The 21054-nt window shown below is 39.6% G+C and overlaps 2 protein-coding genes across 2 annotated transcripts; both read left to right on the top strand.

Moving 5' to 3' along the window:
* Positions 1–5631: 5631 nt before the first annotated feature.
* Positions 5632–6582, top strand: LOC103680786 (olfactory receptor 52A5-like). The gene has a single exon (XM_008710268.2). It carries the CDS (start codon positions 5632–5634, stop codon positions 6580–6582), a length of 951 nt encoding a protein of 316 aa, XP_008708490.2.
* A 12606-nt stretch (positions 6583–19188) lies between these two features.
* Positions 19189–20139, top strand: LOC103680788 (olfactory receptor 52A5-like). The gene has a single exon (XM_008710270.2). It carries the CDS (start codon positions 19189–19191, stop codon positions 20137–20139), a length of 951 nt encoding a protein of 316 aa, XP_008708492.1.
* The last annotated feature ends 915 nt before the right edge of the window (positions 20140–21054 follow it).

The following is a 21054-nucleotide window of genomic DNA, read 5'->3' as shown; positions in this document are numbered from 1 at the left end:
TACAGTACAAAACAGCCATCTTCACTGTCGGAACCACCAGAAGATTTTCACTCTGTGGCTTCTGCGCATCTTACCACAGATGATTCTGGGTAAGTCTTTGGGCCTTAGATCTGCACTGAGTGTGGGGACAATGGAGGACTGGTTTCAAAGAGAACACAGCACACTTATGAGCCAAGAAGATGGCAGGATGATTAAAAACAAACAAACAATGGAATCATACAGTAGCTGACTGTTAAAACGTGAAGAAGATTCTGTCTCATGTTGCTGTTCTGAGTCAGTTAATCACACAATGGGTGACACATTTTAAAGTGACCTGACAGGAGGATCCCAGAAGAGCATCAGGGCTGATCGATGCACAGGAAGCTTATTGGTTAAAGGTTGGGAAATAATACATGTTTATACTGGAGAACATTCCATAGAAAGGATACCCTCAAGTAGTTCAGAGGAAATCACATCTGGTGACATGCTCATCAAAATCTAAAGTTAGTGATGGGAAGGACAGAGTAACTTCTATCAGTGAATGGCTGGCCTTCAGGCAGAATAATACATTTTTGTTTCTTTCTAACTTCTTTAAATGTATTACATCATTTCATCCTCACAGTCACCATGAAGTGTGTTTCTGTTAACTTTGCCTCAGTAATAAAGAATTGAGACAATGACAAGTTTTAGAACTGCCTGAAGAGCATGCAAAGCTAAGGAGTATCCTAGGGATATACACTGTCCTGACTGACTTCAGATCCACACGGTTAACCGCCATGTTCCATGGCTGCTGTGCTTCTTTGGAAGGTGGATTGAGGACTTTTATGAGTCATGAAGAGGGAGGCAGTCTGAGGCTCAGTAGGCAGAAGCCCTATCTGGCATTTGGAGCTGTCCTGCACTGGACAAGCTACCTCAGAAACAGAGAGAGTCTATCCCTGGGGGCTTGAGGCAGAGATCAAAGGGCGAATGCCAGAGACCTTGTAGAGGGAAGGGTTTCCTGAGATCATAGGGAGGGTGGATTTAGACTCAATCCCGTCATTCCTTTAGGTTCTGGGAGTCAGCCTGAGTCTGACTTATTTAAGTAACGCTAATGGCTCAGGGTTCATGCTGAAAATGAGAACTCTGATTGTTTTCCTGGCCCCTGAAATTCAGGGGTTTAAGATATGTCTCCTCCCTCTTCTAAACATGCACATATGTGTAGACACATAGCTGCTTCCAGCTTGTCCTTGTCATCCAGTGCCGTTACTCTCACCCCAGGGACATCTTAGTCTCTCCTTCTGTGATTTCTATCCATCTAGGAAGCGAGCAGCACTAATACCTTTCCTGTGTTACTCTTCTGATGTGGACTGGTCACTTCATCCTATCCCGTCCTATCACAAGTATTCTTCTAACTTCCTCTTCCTATGCCAGATCTCATCCTTCTGGATCGGTTAGAGTGGATTTTTAAAGGCAAAAAAACCAAACAAACAAAAAAAACCCTGTTATTCCACCTAAGATTTTGAGATTTTTTTGCTTAAATTGTATCCTTATTTGTTATTCTTCCTTTTCCGTAGCCCCAACAACCTTCATCACTGCTTATGACACAATACATAAGTGAAATTACTTATTGATTTGCGATCCAACTGTACATTTCATGCTTCTTTGATTTTATCCAGAGTATTTCCTCTTGAAATGCCCTTCCACATCCTTTACCTGGAAAATATTTGCTGAAGAATGACTTCCCTTGAAAAAACAGATCTTGTCTGCCCATTTTTATTAAAAATACAAAACGTTCTCACTTAATTAAAGAATATTTTTTTCCAGTGTAAACCCCTAGAACAATGGTTAGTAACCAGGTATGTTGTGTCCCTCCCCACACACAGAGGTGACATTTGCTGATGCTTGAGACATTCTTTATTTTCCTGGCAAGAGAGAATACTTTGCATCTAAAGGGGAGGAGTCAGATGCTGCTAAGCCTCCTACGACGTAGAGAATTACACAGAACATCAAATTCGTCTGATCAAAAGTGCCAGTTGTGCTAAGGTTGAGAAAACCTGCTCTCGAAGAATAGCAATGAGGCCTCATGGAGCTAGAAACGTAAAATTATCGGGAAGGAAGGAAACGAATTTCTTCACGTGATGCATGTTCCTTGAAGGAACATTCTCCCATGTTACTTACCTGTTCATTTGTTTACAGGCTTCTACTCCTTTTAACCTCCTTCTGATTAACCACAATATATACTTCTGCCAAGCTGCAGTTTGTACAGTATCCTCTTAGAATTCTCCAGGTCAGGTATGACCCAGGTAGCCGTGTTAAATCTCCCAAATGACTCTGCCCGATAAAGACAGTAACACACACTTTTGAGCCCAGTCGCGGTGCTAGCCAGTATAGGAGGGATCTGATGTGCGAATCTGGACTAATTTCATAAGTGCAGCATACAGTAAGCACGCATATAGTTCATGCATTTTATCTATTTGGTGAAATAAGAAGGTAAGATAGAAGTTTCTTCTATCAGAATCTGAGAGGTGGAAACTGATTAAAAACCCATGTGTATTTTTGTAAAATCCAGCCTGACTTATTCACACACTGAGAGATAGCTCATAGTTCTTACTGAACTTAATGATCAAATCTCAGAAGACAAAATCTTTTTTCTTCTTTCTGGGACAGAACGCCATGGAATTTGGATCCAAGTAGATCCACTTATAACAACAGCAAGTCTTAGTTTTTCATTAATATAATGGACTAATGATGTCAATGTCATAAGGTAAGGAAGACAATGTAATTTAAAATGCTTAAAAGTCTTAGGAACACGGATGATATAATATGTATTTAACGAATGGATAAATGGTTTTAAACAAATGGTTTAACTATTTAAACAGATGATTAAAGTGCTAGGTTTGAATTCCAAGCATTCAGGATAATGAAGATTCTTCAAAATATAGGATAAATAACTTTAACATTTCATCCAATTGTTATTCAAGTGTTTGAAACACATAGATACAAATAAATGTGTATTGAAATAAGTCATTAGCACATAATCCTCTATCTGTGGTTAATAATATAAACTTCTGATTTGAGGTAGATCTAGGTTGACTCATAGATTTATTTGCAAAAAGGAAGGGTTCCAAAACAAGGAGTCTTTTTTTTTTAACATTTTATTTATTTGACAGAGATAGAGACAGCCAGCGAGAGAGGGAACACAAGCAGGGGGAGTGGGGGAGGAAGAAGCAGGTTCATAGTGGAGGAGCCCGATGCGGGGCTCGATCCCATAAAGCCAGGATCACGCCCTGAGCCAAAGGCAGAAGCCTAACCACTGTGCCACCCAGGCACCCCCAAAACAAGGAGTCTTAGATAGGAAAGTCTTACTCAGAGCTGAATTAAGTTCTAAGAAAATGGAGGAATAAATGCTTCTGCAATTGACTGAGATATGTTCTGGAGAACTTCACGCATCTCAGGGACAACCTAAGGTTATCAAAGGGAAATATGTGAAGGATTATGGACAAGATGTGATTGTGTGATTTTTACGATTGCCAATCTTTCATTTTAGATCCTTGTCCTGTATTTCTCTGTTTTATACTTGCTGAAATCATTTTTTAAATGACTTTAGAAATTACTAAGAGAAAATGAATATAACTTGTGAGGTAACTTTTTGCGTGTTCTGAGGAGAAAACACTTTCTTGAAGAAAATATAAATGCTGGTTGTAAGGAGTCAGCAGGCAAGAAAACGCTCAAGGGCTTTGAAAATGATAAGGCAAACCCACTCATAGGAGACCCTGATGAATGTAGTGTAATGTGTTAGATTGAGCAGCAAAGGGCAGAGACAAGAATAGGATGGATATAACCATATGAAAAACCATGTGAAGTGATTTCATTGTACTTTCTGTGGACAGAAGATGCATAAGAGTAGAAGTAAAGAAAATATTACATTTCAGAGAGAGTCACTGTTACTACAAAGACTTCAGAATAAATGCCTGCTCAGGCTTAGGGACTGAATGATTACTGATGGGAAAAGAAAAGAGCAGAGAGCCCAGATTGGCATTTCAAATATATTCAAGAGATGTGTGAAAAGCAGGGCACAGTAAGAACAAGCTGTGATGGAAACTGCCACGGAAGACAGCCATGAATTAAAAGCAATTGATTTATTTTCACAGAGAGTAAGCAGGAAATGTTGCGCCATGCATGGTTAGGTTTTGGAAAACCATAGACACTTTGACCAATTAGGTTGAAAACATTCTGAATCTAGGAGAGAGGGATCAGACTATGAAGACACTATGCTGAGAAGACAGGCTGATGAGCTACAAAACTGAAAATATTCTGGTCAAACTTGTCTTCTGATTATGATCAGAGGAATGGTTTAGCAGCACTGTAGCACTGACAGCCTAGTTGGAGTCCAGTTCTTGAAATGTCTATACTCTGCATTAAATAATTTTTTCCAGGTCCAATTACCAGGTCACAAAAAAAGCACAGGTGATGAGTAGAAAACACAGATACAGGGAATCTCTTTGGTCCACTAGTCATGGAAAAGGAAGAAACCGTCCTACCCATTTAACTTTTCTCATTGAAAATGATTAAGGCCCTTTGAAGCATAGACATGATGGTTGTTCTTACAATGATTTTGTGAAAAGAGAAAATCTGAAATAATTTGTTGAAGGGAAATAATAAGACGGATGACATTCCATCACACATATACCCACATCTTCTTTATGCATTCATTTGCTGACGGGCACTGAGGTTGTTTCCATATCTTGGCTATTGTGAATAATGCTGCAATGAACATGGGACTGCATATTTCTCTTCTACATTCTGTGTTCCCGTCCTTTTAATATATATGAGAGGTGGACTTGCTGGATTATATGTAGATTGTCTAAGTTTTTGATGCACTTCCATATTGCTTTCCTTAGTGGCTGACAAGTATACATTCCCAACAACTATGTACAATGGTTCCTCTTCTCTACTTCCTCTGAAACATTGGTTATCTCTTGTCTTAATGATGGCAGCAATTCTAATGGGAGTGAGGTGACATCTCAGTCATTTCAATTTGCATTTTTCTAATGATTAGTTTATTCAGCCGTGAGGTAGGCAATACCCTGCCATTTGTGACAAAATGGTGGGCTTTAAGTGCATTACGATCTGTAAGATTAGTCAATCAAGAAAGACTGATATTATATGGTATTATTTATGTGGAATCCTGACAAAGCTGAACACACACACACACACACACACACGTTAGTTTCAGGGGCCAAGGGATAGGAAAATAGATGAGATATTTTATTAGTACATAAATACGTTCTGAAGATTAATGCACGATAGTTATTACAAACAAAAATAATGTATTAAAAACATCAAATGCATTAAGGGACTAGATCTTCATTTTTCCCACCACAAGAAAGAAAACATAATAAAGCAATGTGATAGAATGTTGGCTATACTACGATGGCACTCAGAGTGCTCAGCACTGAAGTATCAAGTCAACATATGCAGCTTAAGCTTAGAAAAATTCAAGTTTCCTATATTTCAACCATAAATAAAGGAAGGACAGATCGAATGTGCTTTAACTAAAGTATGCTTAGCTACAGTAAAGTAATTTCTTCTTGTTTTTCATTCATGTAGTCTTGATGGGGAATAGAAGAAGAAACAGCAACATCACTACTTGATTCTACCGACCAAATCATCATGCTCATACCCAATGGTTCCGTCTTCACGCCTGCTCTCCTAACACTCACTGGGATTCCTGGGCTGGAGTCAGTGCAGCGTTGGATTGGAATTCCATTCTGTGTCATGTATTTCATCGCTGTGATTGGGAATTCCCTTATTCTAGGTATAATCAAATATGAGCACAGCCTCCATAAGCCCATGTACATATTTCTGGCCATGCTGGGGGCCACAGACATTGCACTTAGCACCTGCATTCTTCCCAAAATGTTAGGCATCTTCTGGTTTCATTTGCCAGAGATTTCCTTTGTAGCCTGCCTTCTACAAATGTGGTTGATTCACTCCTTGCAGGCAACTGAATCAGGCATCCTACTGGCAATGGCCCTAGATCGCTATGTGGCCATCTGTCACCCCTTGAGACACACCACCTTCTTCTCCCAACAACTCTTGACTCACATTGCAGTTGGGGTGACACTCAGGGGTGCCATTCTTGGAGCCCCATGCCTGATCCTCATCAAATGTCGTCTTAAACTCTATCGAACTACAGTCATCTCCCATACTTATTGTGAGCACATGGCCATCGTGAAGCTGGCCACTGAAGATGTCCGGATCAACAAGATGTATGGTCTCTTTGTTGCCTTCAGTATCTTAGGGTTTGACATAATCTTCATCACCTTGTCTTACATTCAAATCTTTATCACTGTATTTCAGTTGCCCCAGAAGGAGGCATGGTTCAAGGCCTTTAATACCTGCATCGCCCACATCTGTGTCTTCCTACAGTTCTACCTCCTTGCCTTCTTCTCCTTCTTCACACATAGGTTTGGTGCTCACATACCACCATACGTTCATATCCTCTTATCAAACCTGTACCTGTTAGTCCCTCCTGTCCTCAACCCTATAGTCTATGGCGTGAAGACCAAACAAATTCGTGACCATGTTCTGAAAATATTTTTCTCTAAAAAAACATCTTGATCATTATTGGCTCCTTCTACAGATATTTTAGGTTGATTTAATGCAGGAACATCAATATGGTGAAAAGGCAATTCCAGAAATACCTATGCTCAAAAAATATTTAATTTTAGATGCTCAAAATTGGATGAAGCATTCAACAACTGTGATATACTAAAGAACAGTGGTTAACTATTCATATGAGAAAGAAATTTTGTTATGGCCTGATTTCAAATTTTTCTGTTATTCCTGTGTTTTTTGATCTATTTGTTTCAATGTAGGTGTTCCTCTCTGGCAACACTTAGACCTACATAGAAACCAAATTACAGAAAATAGGACAATTCCAGGTTCTTCCAAGGACCATGTCATACATCAATATTCCTGAACTAGCAATTCAGCCCATAGCTATAGTTCTGGCTTTATCTCATTTTCTAATATTCACTGTTGTTATATATTTTGACACATTTGGAATCACTTATCTGTGTTTTTCTATACTCTCTGAAATACTGCTAAATATAAAAATTATATAAAACCAATGATAGTAGTTTGAGTAACACCAAACATATATGGACATAAACTATAAACAGTGATGAATTTGCATATGAAAAATATACTAAAAAGTTTTATAGAAAAGTTATGCATTTTCACTAATATGCTTTGTTTTTTTTTAAAGTTTTTTGAAGTAGAAGTCACATATAATAAACTTACACATGCATAAAATATAAAATTTGATAAATTTTGGTATCTATACACCTATGAATCCATCTGCAAATTAAGATAAGGAACAGAAGCATCGGTCCCAAAAGTTTCCTCATGCTCCTTTGCATGCCTGGTGGTCCCCCAACAACCATTGATCTACTTTCTGTCACTTGGAGTGTTTGTATTATCAAGAAATTTATAAATTTGACTCACAGAGTGTAAAACCTTTTTTTGGTCTCTTCTTTCACTCACTAGCATGCTTTTTTCAGGAATGAAAAAGTGATCAGTACTTACACAGAAACTGTCCCTTTATAGGCACATGTATAACTAATTTTATCTCATTTGATTTTCATGCAAATGTGAAGGTTGAAGTTCCAGAAATGAACACATAGAAAAGCAATTCCCCTAGCTAGTAATTCCACTGCCGAAGTCTATTCAAGTATCTTGAGTGCAAAACCTGTATCTTATTTATATTTGATTCAACAATACATAGGTCAGTCATTGCCTAACACTTAGAACCTCAGTAAAAATGATGTTGAATAATGAACACCTTATACATTTTCTTGTTGTTGATCAGTGGTATTCAAAAGGAACCAATCTGAAGGCTTAACGAAATATGTAACATAAGTATACAGAATACCTGCTTAGAAGGGAGTTTATTCCCATATTAAAAAGATAAACAGAGATGATGACTTGAATGAATCATTATGTAATTCTGAAATAAAGAATGAGCCAAACACAAAACTGGCATGGGAGAGCCTAACTCCTAAAACAGTGACCTCAGCTCTTCACTCTTTGCTGTTCCTCTGCCCACATCCCTTCAACCTCTGTCAGGTGCTTCAACAACAGAGATCCAGTTAAATTTTCTTCATTCAGTCTTCAAGACTGTGAACCAATAAGATGTTTATTAAAAAAAAATGAGCAGACAGAGAGAAACATCTGGATCTCCAATTTTGGACTTATACATAGAGTAAGAACTAACCCAAGAAAGCAGACCACTACAGAAAATAGAGGGGATGATAGCATTCAAAAAGCAGAGGTGAAGGATATTTTTTTGGGGAAAAAAAGTCTTGTTGAATAAAACAAATAAATCTGAGTCACAACGTTTTGGTGCTTAATAAAATTTATGTGAACACGATGTATATAAAGTAAGAAACAACAAGTATGATGATAGAAGGAAGAAAACACATTTGTGGGGTTCTGGTTCCAAGATGGCGGAGGAGCACGAGACCTAAAGTTCGTCTGGTCTCAGGAATTCAGCTAGAGAGCTACCAAACCATTCTAAATACCTATGACCGCAGCTGGAGAACAAAGAAAGAGTAGCAGAAACTTTATGAACAGAAAAGCGACCATTTTCTGCAAGGAGGAGAAAAGATGGCAGAGGAGTAGGGGTCCCCTTTTTTAGCTGGTCCCCTGAGTTGAGGTGGATATCTACCAGACCATCCTGAAAACCCACAGAATCAGCCTGAGATGCAGGAAGATACACCTGATCTCTACAAATAAACATCTCCAGTGCTGAATATTGAGGTACAAAGTGGGGAGCCATGAATCCGCACACAGATATTGGAAGATAAATGGAAGGGGAGGGATCCCACGGGAGGGATCCCACCCACTCAGGCGCCAGGAAGCAGTAGCCACGTGTACTGGGGAACAGGCCGGAATCGCAGACTGGCACCCGCGAGAGAGCAGACTGAGATCGTGAGCCTGGGAACGCGCCTGCGACCAGATTGAAAACAGGATCTCTGGAGTACGTGTGAACCACACTGAAACAGTGAGCTCAGGAGGGCCCACAGGAACCAGGGGCGGCTGGCAGTGTTAGAAGCACAAAGTATAGAGACATGCCAGCCCTGGAAGTGAGGGATGGGAGAGTGGCTGTGGGGCACACATCCCAGGACACTGCAGGGTTTTTGTCAGCACCAACAGAAACAGAGTTAAAGTGGCCAAGAGAGCTCAGTGGAGAGCGGACTGCGATCTCTCTGTCCTGAGACAGAGGCTAGGATATGGCCACTGCTGCTCTCTCTGAAGAGTCACAGAAAATTGCCAGGGAAACCCGCCAGAGAACAAAAGCCCGGAAATACCAGCTCACAGTGTGCCCATCCCCATCCCCCGTCACAGAGGACAGGGAGACTCTACCCAAAGAGGGTTGCCTGAGTATCAGCGTGGCAGGCCCTTCCCCCAGAAGGCAGGCTAAAAAATCAAGAAGCCCACATCCCTAAGGTCCCTATAAAACAAGTGCACACTGCCTGGGTCCTGGTCAATAATTTGGGCTCTGGCATCCCTACAACCTCTCCTCATCAGAATGACGAGGAGGAAAAATCCCGCCCAGCAAAGAAAAGATAATAAGTCTGTTGCTTCTGTCACAGACTTGATGGATATGGATATAACCAAATTATAAGAAATGGATTCAGAGTAACAATGGTCAAGATGATGTGTAGGATTAAAAAAAATATTAACGAAAATATTAACAAGAATATAGAATCTCTAAGGGCAGAAATGAGAGCGAATCTGGCAGAAATTAAAAATTCTATGAATCAAATGCAGTCTAAACTAGACGCTCTGACAGCCAGGGTAAATGAGGCAGAAGACGAATTAGTGAAATGGAGGATGGGATGGTAGAAGAGAAAGGTTAAGCAGAAACTTGGCTCAAAAAAAAATCCAATCTCAAGAATGTAGATTATGGGAAATTACTGACTCAATGAAACCTCCCAATGTCAGAATCATCGACATCCCCAAGGGGGTGGAGAAAAACAGAGGTCTAGAAGAGATATTTGAACAAATTGTAGCTGAGAACTTCCCTAATCTGACAAAGGAAACAAGCATTCGTGTCCAAGAGGGAGAAAGCACCCCTCCCAAGGTCTATGAGAACAGACCTACACCAGGTCACGTCATAGTGTAATTCGCAAATATTAGATCCAAGGATACAGTATTGAAAGTGGCCCAGGGGAAGAAAATTCTTATGTACAGAGGGAAAAATATCAGAATAACGTCAGACCTGTCTACAGAGACCTGGCAGGTTAGGAAGGGTTGGCAGAGTATTTTCAAAACTCTATCTGAGAAGAACATGAAGGCAAGGATCCTTTATCCAGCAAGGGTGTCATTCAGAATTGATGGAGAGATAAGGACCTTCCAGGGTCAGCAAAAAATGACGGAATTAGTAACCACCAAACCGGGCGTAAGGAGATATTTAGGGGAGTTCTATAGAAGTAAAAAGGCCCCAAGAGTGATACAGAACAGAAATTTACAATCTATAGAAACAAAGAGTTCACAGGCAACATGACATCATTAAAATCATATCTCTCAATAATCACTCTCAATGTGAATGGCCTAAATGCTCCCATAAAATACCACAGGGTTGCAGATTGGATAAAAAGACATGACCCATCCATTTGTTGTCTACAAGAGACGAATTTTGAACCTAAAAATACATCCAGACTGAAAGTGAAGGGATAGAAAACCATTTTTTCATGACAATGGAGTTCAAAAGAAAACTGGGGTAGCAATTCTCATATCAGACAGATTAGATTTTAAACTAAAGACTGTTGTTAGAGATACAGAAGGACACTATATTATTTTTAAAGGATGTATCCAACAAGTGGACATGAGAATTATAAATATCTATGCCCCCAACAGGGGAGCAGCTAGGTACACAAGCCAACTATTAACCAGAATAAAGAGACATATAGATAATAATATGTTAATAGTAGGGGACCTCAACACTACACTCTCATCAATAGACAGATCACCTAAGCAGAAATATCAACAAAGAAACAAAGGCTTTGAATGACATACTAGACCAGATGGACTTCATAGATATATACAGAACATTACACCCCAGAACAACAGGATACTCATTCTTTTCTAACGCACATGGAACTTTCTCTGGAATAAACCATATGCTGGGTCGCAGAACAGGTCTCAACCGATACCAAAAGACTGAAATTATTCCCTGCATATTCTCAGACCACAATGCTTTAAAACTGGAACTCAATCACAAGGAAAAATTTGGAAGAAACTCAAGCACTTGGAAACTAAGAACCATCCAGCTCAAGAACAATTGGGTAAACCAGGAAATTAAAAATCAGTTTAAACAATTTTTGGAGACCAACGAGAATGAAAACACAATGGTCCAAAACCTATGGGACACTGCAAAGGCAGTCCTAAGGGGAAAATACATAGCCATCCAAGCCTCACTCGAAAGAATAGAACAACCTAAAATGCAGTTTTTATATTCTCACCTCAAGAAGCTAGTGCTGGAACAGAAGAATAGGCCTAATCCACGCACGAGAAGGCAGGTGATCTAGATTAGAGCAGAGATCAGTGAAATAGAAACCAGGAGCACAGTAGAGCAGATCAACAGAACTAGAAGCTGGTTCTTTGAAAGAATCTTTAAGATCGATAAGCCACTGGCCAGACTTATTCAAAAGAATAGAGGAAGGACCCAAATTAATAAAATTATGAATGAAAGGGGAGAGGTCACAACCAACACCAATGAAATAGGAAGGATCATTAGAAACTTTTATCAACAGCTTTACGGCAATAAGTTAAACAACCTGGAAGAAATGGACGTCTTCCTGGAAACCTATAAGCTACCAAGACTGAAACAGGAAGAAATTGATTATTTAAACAGACCGATTAATTATAAAGAGATTGAAGGAGTGATCAAAAACCTCCCAAAAAACAAGAGTCCAAGGCCTGACGGATTCCCCGGGGAATTCTACCAAACATTCAAAGAAGAAATAATACCTATTCTTCTGAAGCTGTTTCAAAAAATAGAAACAGAAGGAAAACTACCAAACTCATTCTATGAGGCCAGTATTACCTTGATCCCCAAACCAGGCAAAGACCCCATCAAAAAGGAGAATTACAGACCAATTTCCCTGATGAATATGGATGCCAAAAATCTCAACATGATCCTACCTAATAGGATCCAACAGTACATTAAAAGGATTATGCATCATGACCAAGTGGGATTCATCCCTGGGATGCAAGGGTGCTTCAACATTCACAAATCGATCAGTGTGATTGATCATATCAACAAGAAAAGAGTTAAGAACCATATGATCCTCTCAATTTATGCATAAAAAGCATTTGACAAAATACAGCATCCTTTCCTGATTAAAACCCTTCAGAGTGTAGGTATAGAGGGCACATTCCTAATTTCATAAAAACCATCTATGAAAAGGCTACAGCGAATATCATTCTCAATGGGGAAAAGCTGAAAGCCTTTCCCTTAAGATCAGGAACACGACAAGGATGCCCACTCTCGTCATTATTATTCAACATAGTACTAGAAGTCCTTGCAACAGCAATCAGACAACAAAAAGGGATAAAAGGTATCCAAATTGGCAAAGAGGAAGTCAAACTGTCTCTCTTCACAGATGACATGATACTCTATATAGAAAACCCTAAAGACTCCACCCCCAAACAACTAGAAGTTATAGAGCAATTCAGTAATGTGGCAGGATACAAAATCAATGCTCAGAAATCAGTTGCATTTCTATACACCAACAATGAGACTGAAGAAAGAGAAATTAGGGAATCCATTCCATTAACAATAGCACAAAAATCATACGTTATCTCAGAATTAACTTAACCAGAGATATAAATTATCTATATTCTAGAAACTACAAATCACTCATGAAAGACATTGAAGAAGACACAAAAAGATGGAAAAATATTCCATGCTTATGGATTGGAAGAATTGACATAGTTAAAATGTCTATGCTACCCAGAGCAATCTACACTTTCAATGCCATCCCAATCAAAATACCAATGATATTTTTCAAAGAACTGGAACAAACAGTCCTTAAATTTTTGTGGAACCAGAAAAGGCCCTGAATTGCCAAGGAATTGTTGAAAAGGAAAAACAAAGATGGGGGCATCACGTTGCTGGATTTCAAGCTATACTACAAAGCTGTGGTCACAAGACAGCATGGTACTGGCACGAAGACAGACACATAGGCCAATGGAACAGAACAGAGAACCCAGAATTGGACCCTAGGCACTTTGGGCAACTAAGTGGAAAAAACATCAAGTGGTAGAAAGACAGTCTCTTCAATAAATGGTGCTGGGAAAATTGGACAGCTACATGCAAAAGAATGAATCTTGACCACTCTCTCACAACATACACAAAGACGAACTCCAAATGGATAAAAGACCTCGATGTGAGACAGGAATCCATCAAAATCCTAGAGGAGAACATAGGCTGCAACCTCTTTGACATCAGCCACAGCAACTTTTTTCATGACACATCTCCAAAGGCAAGAGAAACAAAAGAAAAAATGAACTTGTGGGACTTCATCAAGATAAAAAGCTTCTTCACAGCCAAGGAAACAGTCAAAAAAAAAAACTAAGAGGCAGCCCACAGAATGGGAGAAGATATTTGCAAATGACACTACAGAGAAAAGACTGGTATCCGAGATCTACAAAGAACTTCTCAAATTCAATACATGTGAAACAAATAATCAAATCAAAAAATGGGCAGAAGATATGAACAGACACTTTTCCAATGAAGACCTACTAATGGGTAACAGACACATGAAAAAATGTTCAAAATCATTAGCCATCAGGGAAATTCAAATCAAAACCACCTTGAGATACCACCTTACACCGGTTAGAATGGCAAAAATTGGCAAGACAGGAAACAACAAATGTTGTAGAGGATGTGGAGAAATGGGATTCTTCTTACACTGCTGTTGGGAATGCAAGTTGGTACAGCCACTTTGGAAAACAGTGTGGAGGTCCCTTGAAAAGTAAAAATTGAGCTATCCTTTGATCCAGCCAAAGAAGTGCTGGGTATTTACCCGGAAAGATACAGACATAGTGAAGAGAAGGGCCATATGCACGCAATGTTCATTGCAGCATTGTCCACACTAGCTAATTGTGGAAAGAGTCAAGATGCCCTTCAACAGATTACTGGATTAAGAAGATGTGGTCCATATATACAATGGAATATTACTCAGCCATCAGAAAGAATGATTACACAACATTTGCAGGAACATGGACAGGAGTGGATGAGATTATGCTAAGTGAAATAAGTCAAGCAGAGAAAGATAATTTTCAGATGGTTTCACTCATTTATGGAACATGAGAAATAGGATGATTGGTAGGAGAAGGAAGGGAAGAATGAAGGGGGTAAACAGAAGGGGGAGTGAAGCATGAGAGACTATGGACTCTGGGAAACAAACTGAGGGCTTCAGAGGGGAGGGAGGTGGGGGATTGGGATAGGCCAGTGATGGGTATTAAGGAGGGCACATATTGCATGATGCACTGGGTGTTATATGTAAACAATGAATCATAGAACATTGAATCAAAAACTGGGGATGTACTGTATGGTGACTAATATAACAAAATAAAAATGATAAACATTTTTTAATAAAAAAAAGAACTAAAAAAAACCACATTTGTGGATATTAGGCAAGGAAAAAAAGCTGTTTAAAAAGATAATAAACATTTAATTAATTCAATTTAATGGTGTATTAAGGGCTTAAATATCTCAGGAAGTTATGGCAACCATAGTGCATCCTGAATAATTGATCAGGACTTTATCCCTCCAAGGGAAGAAAATTGCATATATATGAAATTTTAGAGGTTATAGGCAAAAAAAAAAAAAAGATGGAGAAAACTCTGTGATATTTCTGAATAAGAAATCAAAACTAATAAAATATGATGATAATATTGCTATGATTTAGACCTGTGTACAATGTTTAATAAAGGATGCCACTGACAGTGGGCATCCTGACATTTCTCTCAATCTAATGGAGAAATTTTGGTTTCACCATTTTAAATATGATATTAGCTAGGATTTTCACGGATACATTTCATCAGTTTAAGACGTTTGTCTGTTGCTCCTACTTTTCTGATGGTTTTATATTACATGGATATTGAATATTCTCATATGTTTTCTCTGTAGTTATTGAAATGATTACATGACTTCTTTCCTTTATTTTGATTACATGGGTAGATACATTGATTGACTTTCTTTTCTGATATTTACCAAATATTTAATTTACTACACATATAATTATAACAACAAACACATAATACATATACTGAGATTTAGAGGAAGGTGGCTGACTCTTGACCAGCTCAGAATTCAGTAGGTGAGGAAAGGAGAGAAAGTCTGAGGAAAGACCAGATCAAATCCCTAGGGCATCAAGTGGTGTGTGTCTGTCAGGGGAGAGTGGCAGAGAGCTCCAAAGGTCATTTCAGAAGTCAATTAAAAGCATATGTTGTAGGATACCTGGGTGACTTAGTTGGTAAAGTTCATTTTGGTTCAGATCATTATCCCAGGGTCCTGGGATCCAGCCCCACATTGGGCTCCCTGCTCAATGGGGAGTCTGCTTCTCCCCTGCCTGCTATTCCTCCTGCTTTTGCTTTGCTCTCTCTCTGTGTGTCAAATAAATAAACAAAATCTTAAAAAGAAAAAAAGAGCATCAGGTGCTTTATTCTTATATTACTGATGATGGAAATGAGGCACCGAAGAGTTAAAATAAATATCCAGAAGCACAAATAGCCCAAGTTTGAGTCCTGGCTAGGAAGGGCCAGAGCTGTTTCCTTCCAAAAATTGACTCCTTACCGTCGCATGCTGCTCAAATGACCTCACAGCATTATGGAATGTATATGTTGCCTCTGGCATTTAGTTTCTCATGGGTGGCCAGTGGCATGTCTGCACCAGCTAGTACATGGTTCAAACTCCAAGGAAGGGCAATTAGCAATTGGTATTTGGTCAGAGCTTGAGAGTCCTATGCTTTAGTTGTTATATCGAAATCTACTTTTCCTATCCCTAGAGATGGTTTTTCAGAGCATAATATCATCCCTCTTGTGCTTCTTGATGAAACCCCAGCCAGTCTACTGAGAGAACGTCCATATGCAGCACAAGAGCCTGGCCCATCAGATTTCAATCCACACATGGAACTTTCTGTTATTTTGGTTGCCTTTTGTCTGCTTTCCAGGTCAAATTTCTTCCATGCTACAGATGTGGGAACATATCAACTTTCTAAGGTACAGAAGACCTGCCCACGAAGTCATGCTGTAGGCACAGTCACTGAAGAGCTGCTTCTCTCCCACCTCTGAGGTCCCCTTAACTGAATGTTCTGGCTGATTAGATGCAGAGCCCAGGGTAATAGGCAACCACAGGGACCAGCTAATGGGTGGAGATATGTGTCACAGTGACCTATGCCCTGTCTATGATGCAAGGAATGAGGGACTTAATCCAAAGGCTTGCTCTGAGAGCAGGAAGAGATTGCTTTAAGTTAAAGATGGACAAACAAATGGCATAGTCCAGGAATCAGACACATGGGCAAGAGAGCTTACCATACAATAAGCTCCCTGCCACATGCAAGCTTTCTCCCCACAACTTGCAAACACCCCCCTCCCTGAGATCACTGAACTGCATCTGGGAATCCTTTGAATTCCACGGGTGGCCAAGAGTTCATCCGTGAGATAAAGAAGAAGAGGCTACCATTTGTTTTATTTCCAACTTCCTTTCCTTAACAAGCAAAAGATAAAGTTGGCCCCTTTGCTCAGGCAAGACATGGAGTCCCATTCTGTGCACCCCCATTTTGTGTTCCATTTCTCCATCACATGAGTGAGAACAAGGAATCCCAATCTGCGGTGGAGTGAAACACACTGCACTGTTTGACTAAGCAAAGAGACTTCAACACCACCAGCTCCTGGCTGCACTAAACACGTATCAGCTCTCCCGGGAACTGATTGAGAAGCTCGTCCTGAGTCATGGTGGCTGCTCCTCTGACTCTAATCACCCATCTTTGCCACAGGGAATAAAAATATCTCGTGATTTGCAAGACACTTATGAAGTTTGGTCATCAGGGGAAATTATGTTAGAAACCACAAATATTCCACCACTGGGACCAGCAAACAGCAACTTTCTCCTGCTCCAGGCGCTTCCCACTGCTGCTTCTGGATACTAAGTAAGTGAGTAGCAGGTTACCTGGACATGAAATTCTATGTCCTGAAGGATAAACCCAAGTATATTCAATGCATGTAGATTCCAGAAGCAGAGTTACAAATCATAGAAGTCAAGAGTACAAATAGATTTCTGATAGAGTCTGACTTTGATGTTTTAGGAACTACAGTTCAACAGCAGTCATGATAGACTGGAGAATCTGCTTTAGAACATTGGGAGGTTAAGGAAGTTAGCAGCATGCTCCCAGAGAAGGTGGGTAGAACCGCAGATGTTTTCCTTGAAGGAGAGCACATCATGAGTCACTTGAATCTTGTGCTATTATATCTGATGATTTGTAATTCAAAAAGGGGGGCATTGCTTGCAGGGAATGTGTTTCTTCCCCATGAGGAGGTCTTACTGAGAGTGAGAGTTGCATGGTAGACAGGCAGGTGTGGAAAGGCACTAGCATACATATAGTCAGCTGCCAGGTTTCTGTACTAAAGTCCTGCTTTGGGGGGGTGATATGGCAGAATAATCTCCACATCATTCTGAATTTAAAAATTCTGAGTAGAAATTATGGTTTTTGGAATCTAGGGAAATCTCAGATTAAGTTTTGGAGGTGATGACTTGATTTATGGGCAAATGTTTTGAAATGCTTAACAAAATAGCACTTTAAAGATACATGGATCAGCTTCATTTAGATTCAGACAGCTATCACTTGGACAACAAATCCACTCTCACTTAAAAAAAAAATTACCCACGCACAATCTTTTCAGCCCCATAGCTTAACTGTAGTGAGCTGCTGATGTCTAGTTGCTGGAGAGTGTAAAGTGCGCCCAGCAAAAGGCTGCATATTGGAATGAGAATTCTGTTCTGGAGGCTTCTCTTCCTGCCTCTGCTGACTCCCCAGGCATTTCCACCTGAATGTACCCATGTGTTTGGCAACCATTCTCCATGGAATAACTTGGATAATTCACAAAGAACCCGAATCCCTCACATTTTTCTCATGTCAGCTTTTGTGGTAGATAAAAATTAGAACTTTCTAGTTTCCTTCAGCAGTATGTACCCCCAATGTCTGTACAAGGATCGTCTCTTCCAACCCTGGGCTCCCAATCTCGTTCACTTAAATTACCCCACATCACTTCAGCGTCTTCCTGATGGCTCTCCTGGTGAGACACCCAAGGTTTCTCTTTTACACCAGGTCCTCTTTAACCCTTTTAATTTTATTTAATATTGTCAAACTGTCCTTCCTCTCCAATACGTGGAAAAAAGAGTGTGTGGAGCTGTGGGTGCTTATCTAACAGAGGTATTTCTATTTAACACTTTTGTCATGAATCAGAATTGAGATACAAAAGTATGCCCTGCTAGTGTCTGTGTTTATGGAGTCTGAGTGCCATAGGAATGCCATATTTGTAAATCCCCTGGCGAGCAGGAAGTTCAAGGTGAGGAGAGGTCATTTGGACCCCATTAATGGAGTCACAACTCCACAAAGGGATCTTTGGTTGATCCTTTATCAAAGAAGTGTTGATATGTTCTATAGAAATAACCAACTTTGCCAGCCTAAAGTGAATGGAAGTAAAAAGGAGAGAGAAAACGAGAGAAAAGTCAGACTCAAGGTACAGTGGATTTTGATGTTTTTCTGTCTACAGTATCACTCCAATTTTTTCTCTCTCTGATTCCCATGACCACGTTAGAAGGAAGAGAAGATGGACTGGGGAAGGAAGGAGAATACCACTCAACAGCCTGATCACGGTGGCCCTATCGTAGGCATAGGGTCCAAATACGCAGTTGTTATGTGGTGGCTATCACTGAGCAGCAGCGACTGTTTCTACTAAAGTGTATACAGTGAACCTTTCCTCTGACAATTTCTCATTCATGCAAAAAATGAAAAATAAGCTGATGAAGTTGATTCTCTTTTTTTTGTCTTTCAATAATTGTATGATGGATGAGAACAGGATATATCAGAGTACATAGAATCACAGTGGAAAACTTAGCCCCTTTACTGAAGAGGCCCCTGAACTGCCATGCCCATTACAAATGGCACCGTGTTCATGCCCTCTGTGCTGACCTTCATTGGGATCCGTGGTCTGGAAACTATACAGTGTTGGATTGGAATTCCATTCTGCACTATGTACATCATTGCTTTGGTGGGAAATTCTCTGCTTCTGATCATCATCAAATCTGAACCCAGTCTCCATGAGCCTATGTATATCTTCCTGGCCATGCTGGGAGCCACAGACATTGCACTTAGCACCAGCATTGTCCCCAAGATGCTTGGAATTTTTTGGTTCCACTTGCCAGAGATCTATTTTGATGCTTGCCTCTTTCAGATGTGGCTCGTCCACACATTTCAGGGTATTGAATCAGGGGTCCTTCTGGCTATGGCTCTGGACCGCTATGTAGCAATCTGTTATCCTCTGAGGCATGCTACCATATTCACTCGACAGCTAGTCGCTCACATTGGAATTGGGGTGACACTGCGGCCTGCCATTCTGGTCATCCCATGTCTATTGCTCATAAAGTGTCGTCTGAAGTTTTACCGAACCAAGTTAATATCCCACACTTACTGTGAACACATGGCCCTTGTGAAGCTTGCCACTGAAGATGTTTACATCAACAAATTCTATGGTCTCCTTGGAGCTTTTATTGTTGGTGGCCTGGACTTCATTCTGATCACCCTCTCCTATATACAAATATTTATCACTGTCTTCCACCTGCCCCAGAAAGAGGCACGTCTGAAGGCATTTAATACGTGTCTTCCCCACATATGTGTCTTCTTCCAGTTCTATCTCCTTGCTTTTTTTTCCTTTTTCACCCACAGATCTGGATCTTCTATTCCATCATATATACATATCACCTTATCCAACCTTTACCTACTCGTTCCACCTTTCCTCAACCCTTTTGTCTATGGGGTGAAGACCAAACACATCCGAGATAAGGTAGTAAAAATATTCCGTTCTAAAGACCAGGCTTGATATTTGATGGAAATAGTTCCCCTTACAGATTTCATGGCTCATTTATCAGTCCTATGTGATGTGAAAGTACAGTGAATAGTTTGGAATATCATCATGCTTATGAATGAATGAATGAACGAATGAATTAATTAATTAATGAATTATTGTGTTGAAAAATTCCACAGTATACTGACTTTAAGTCAGAAGGCAGTTAGAAGAAAATTGAGGGAAATAGAAGAGCAGATAAGATACTGAAATACTAAATGCTTGCCTGTAAGAACAGTCAGAACACATGACTTTCCTTATCACTGATGCTGTTCTGGGCAGAATAGACAAATTAGAGATCCTTTTGCAGATTGTAGTGGAACATAATATTTACACTGACTCTTTTGTACTTAGAGACTAAGGTCAACCTCCTTTATTATAGTATACAAGTCCCCCTACATTCCTTCTCCAACTATTCTGAAATCTTCTTTAGAACTTACTTTGTCCCTTAAAAATTAATTGCTTGAATATCTCTTTGTTAAACATAATCTGAACTTTGTCTGAAATAAATATCTATAAATATCTCCTGTTCTCAAAGTCTATCTCTATTAAGTAATTCATGTTTAATCAAATTGCTGCTTCTCTTGACCTAAAATATATTTACTCCAACAAATCTGGGACTAAGGCCTATAATGCCATGCTAATTTTTTATGGTTCTTTAGTGTTCATTTAATTTCTTCATTTGTATAAAGAGCAATTTGAGAAAAGCTCTGACATTTTAATTTTTTTTTTTTTTAGGAATGTGAAGGTAAGTTTTAGACTTATTGTAGACAACATTTTTCTAAACCTTTGTTCAATCATTTTCCTGATTCAACTAAAAATAACCTTTTGGTCTAAGAAACCTGGACAGAAATTCTGGAGGCTAGGATTCTCACTATGTTGGTTTTCCAA

The sequence above is a fragment of the Ursus maritimus genome, unplaced genomic scaffold, assembly GCF_017311325.1.
Source record: "Ursus maritimus isolate PB19 unplaced genomic scaffold, ASM1731132v1 scaffold_16, whole genome shotgun sequence".
NCBI lineage: Eukaryota > Metazoa > Chordata > Mammalia > Carnivora > Ursidae > Ursus > Ursus maritimus.
The sequence above is the reverse complement of the archived record's forward strand: the minus strand, read 5'-3'. Positions and strand labels throughout refer to the sequence as shown.

Excerpts from the sequence above, each read along its gene's own strand:
- LOC103680786 (XM_008710268.2), top strand. The coding sequence starts at position 5,632 with ATGCTCATACCCAATGGTTCCGTCTTCACGCCTGCTCTCCTAACACTC.
- LOC103680788 (XM_008710270.2), top strand. The coding sequence starts at position 19,189 with ATGCCCATTACAAATGGCACCGTGTTCATGCCCTCTGTGCTGACCTTC.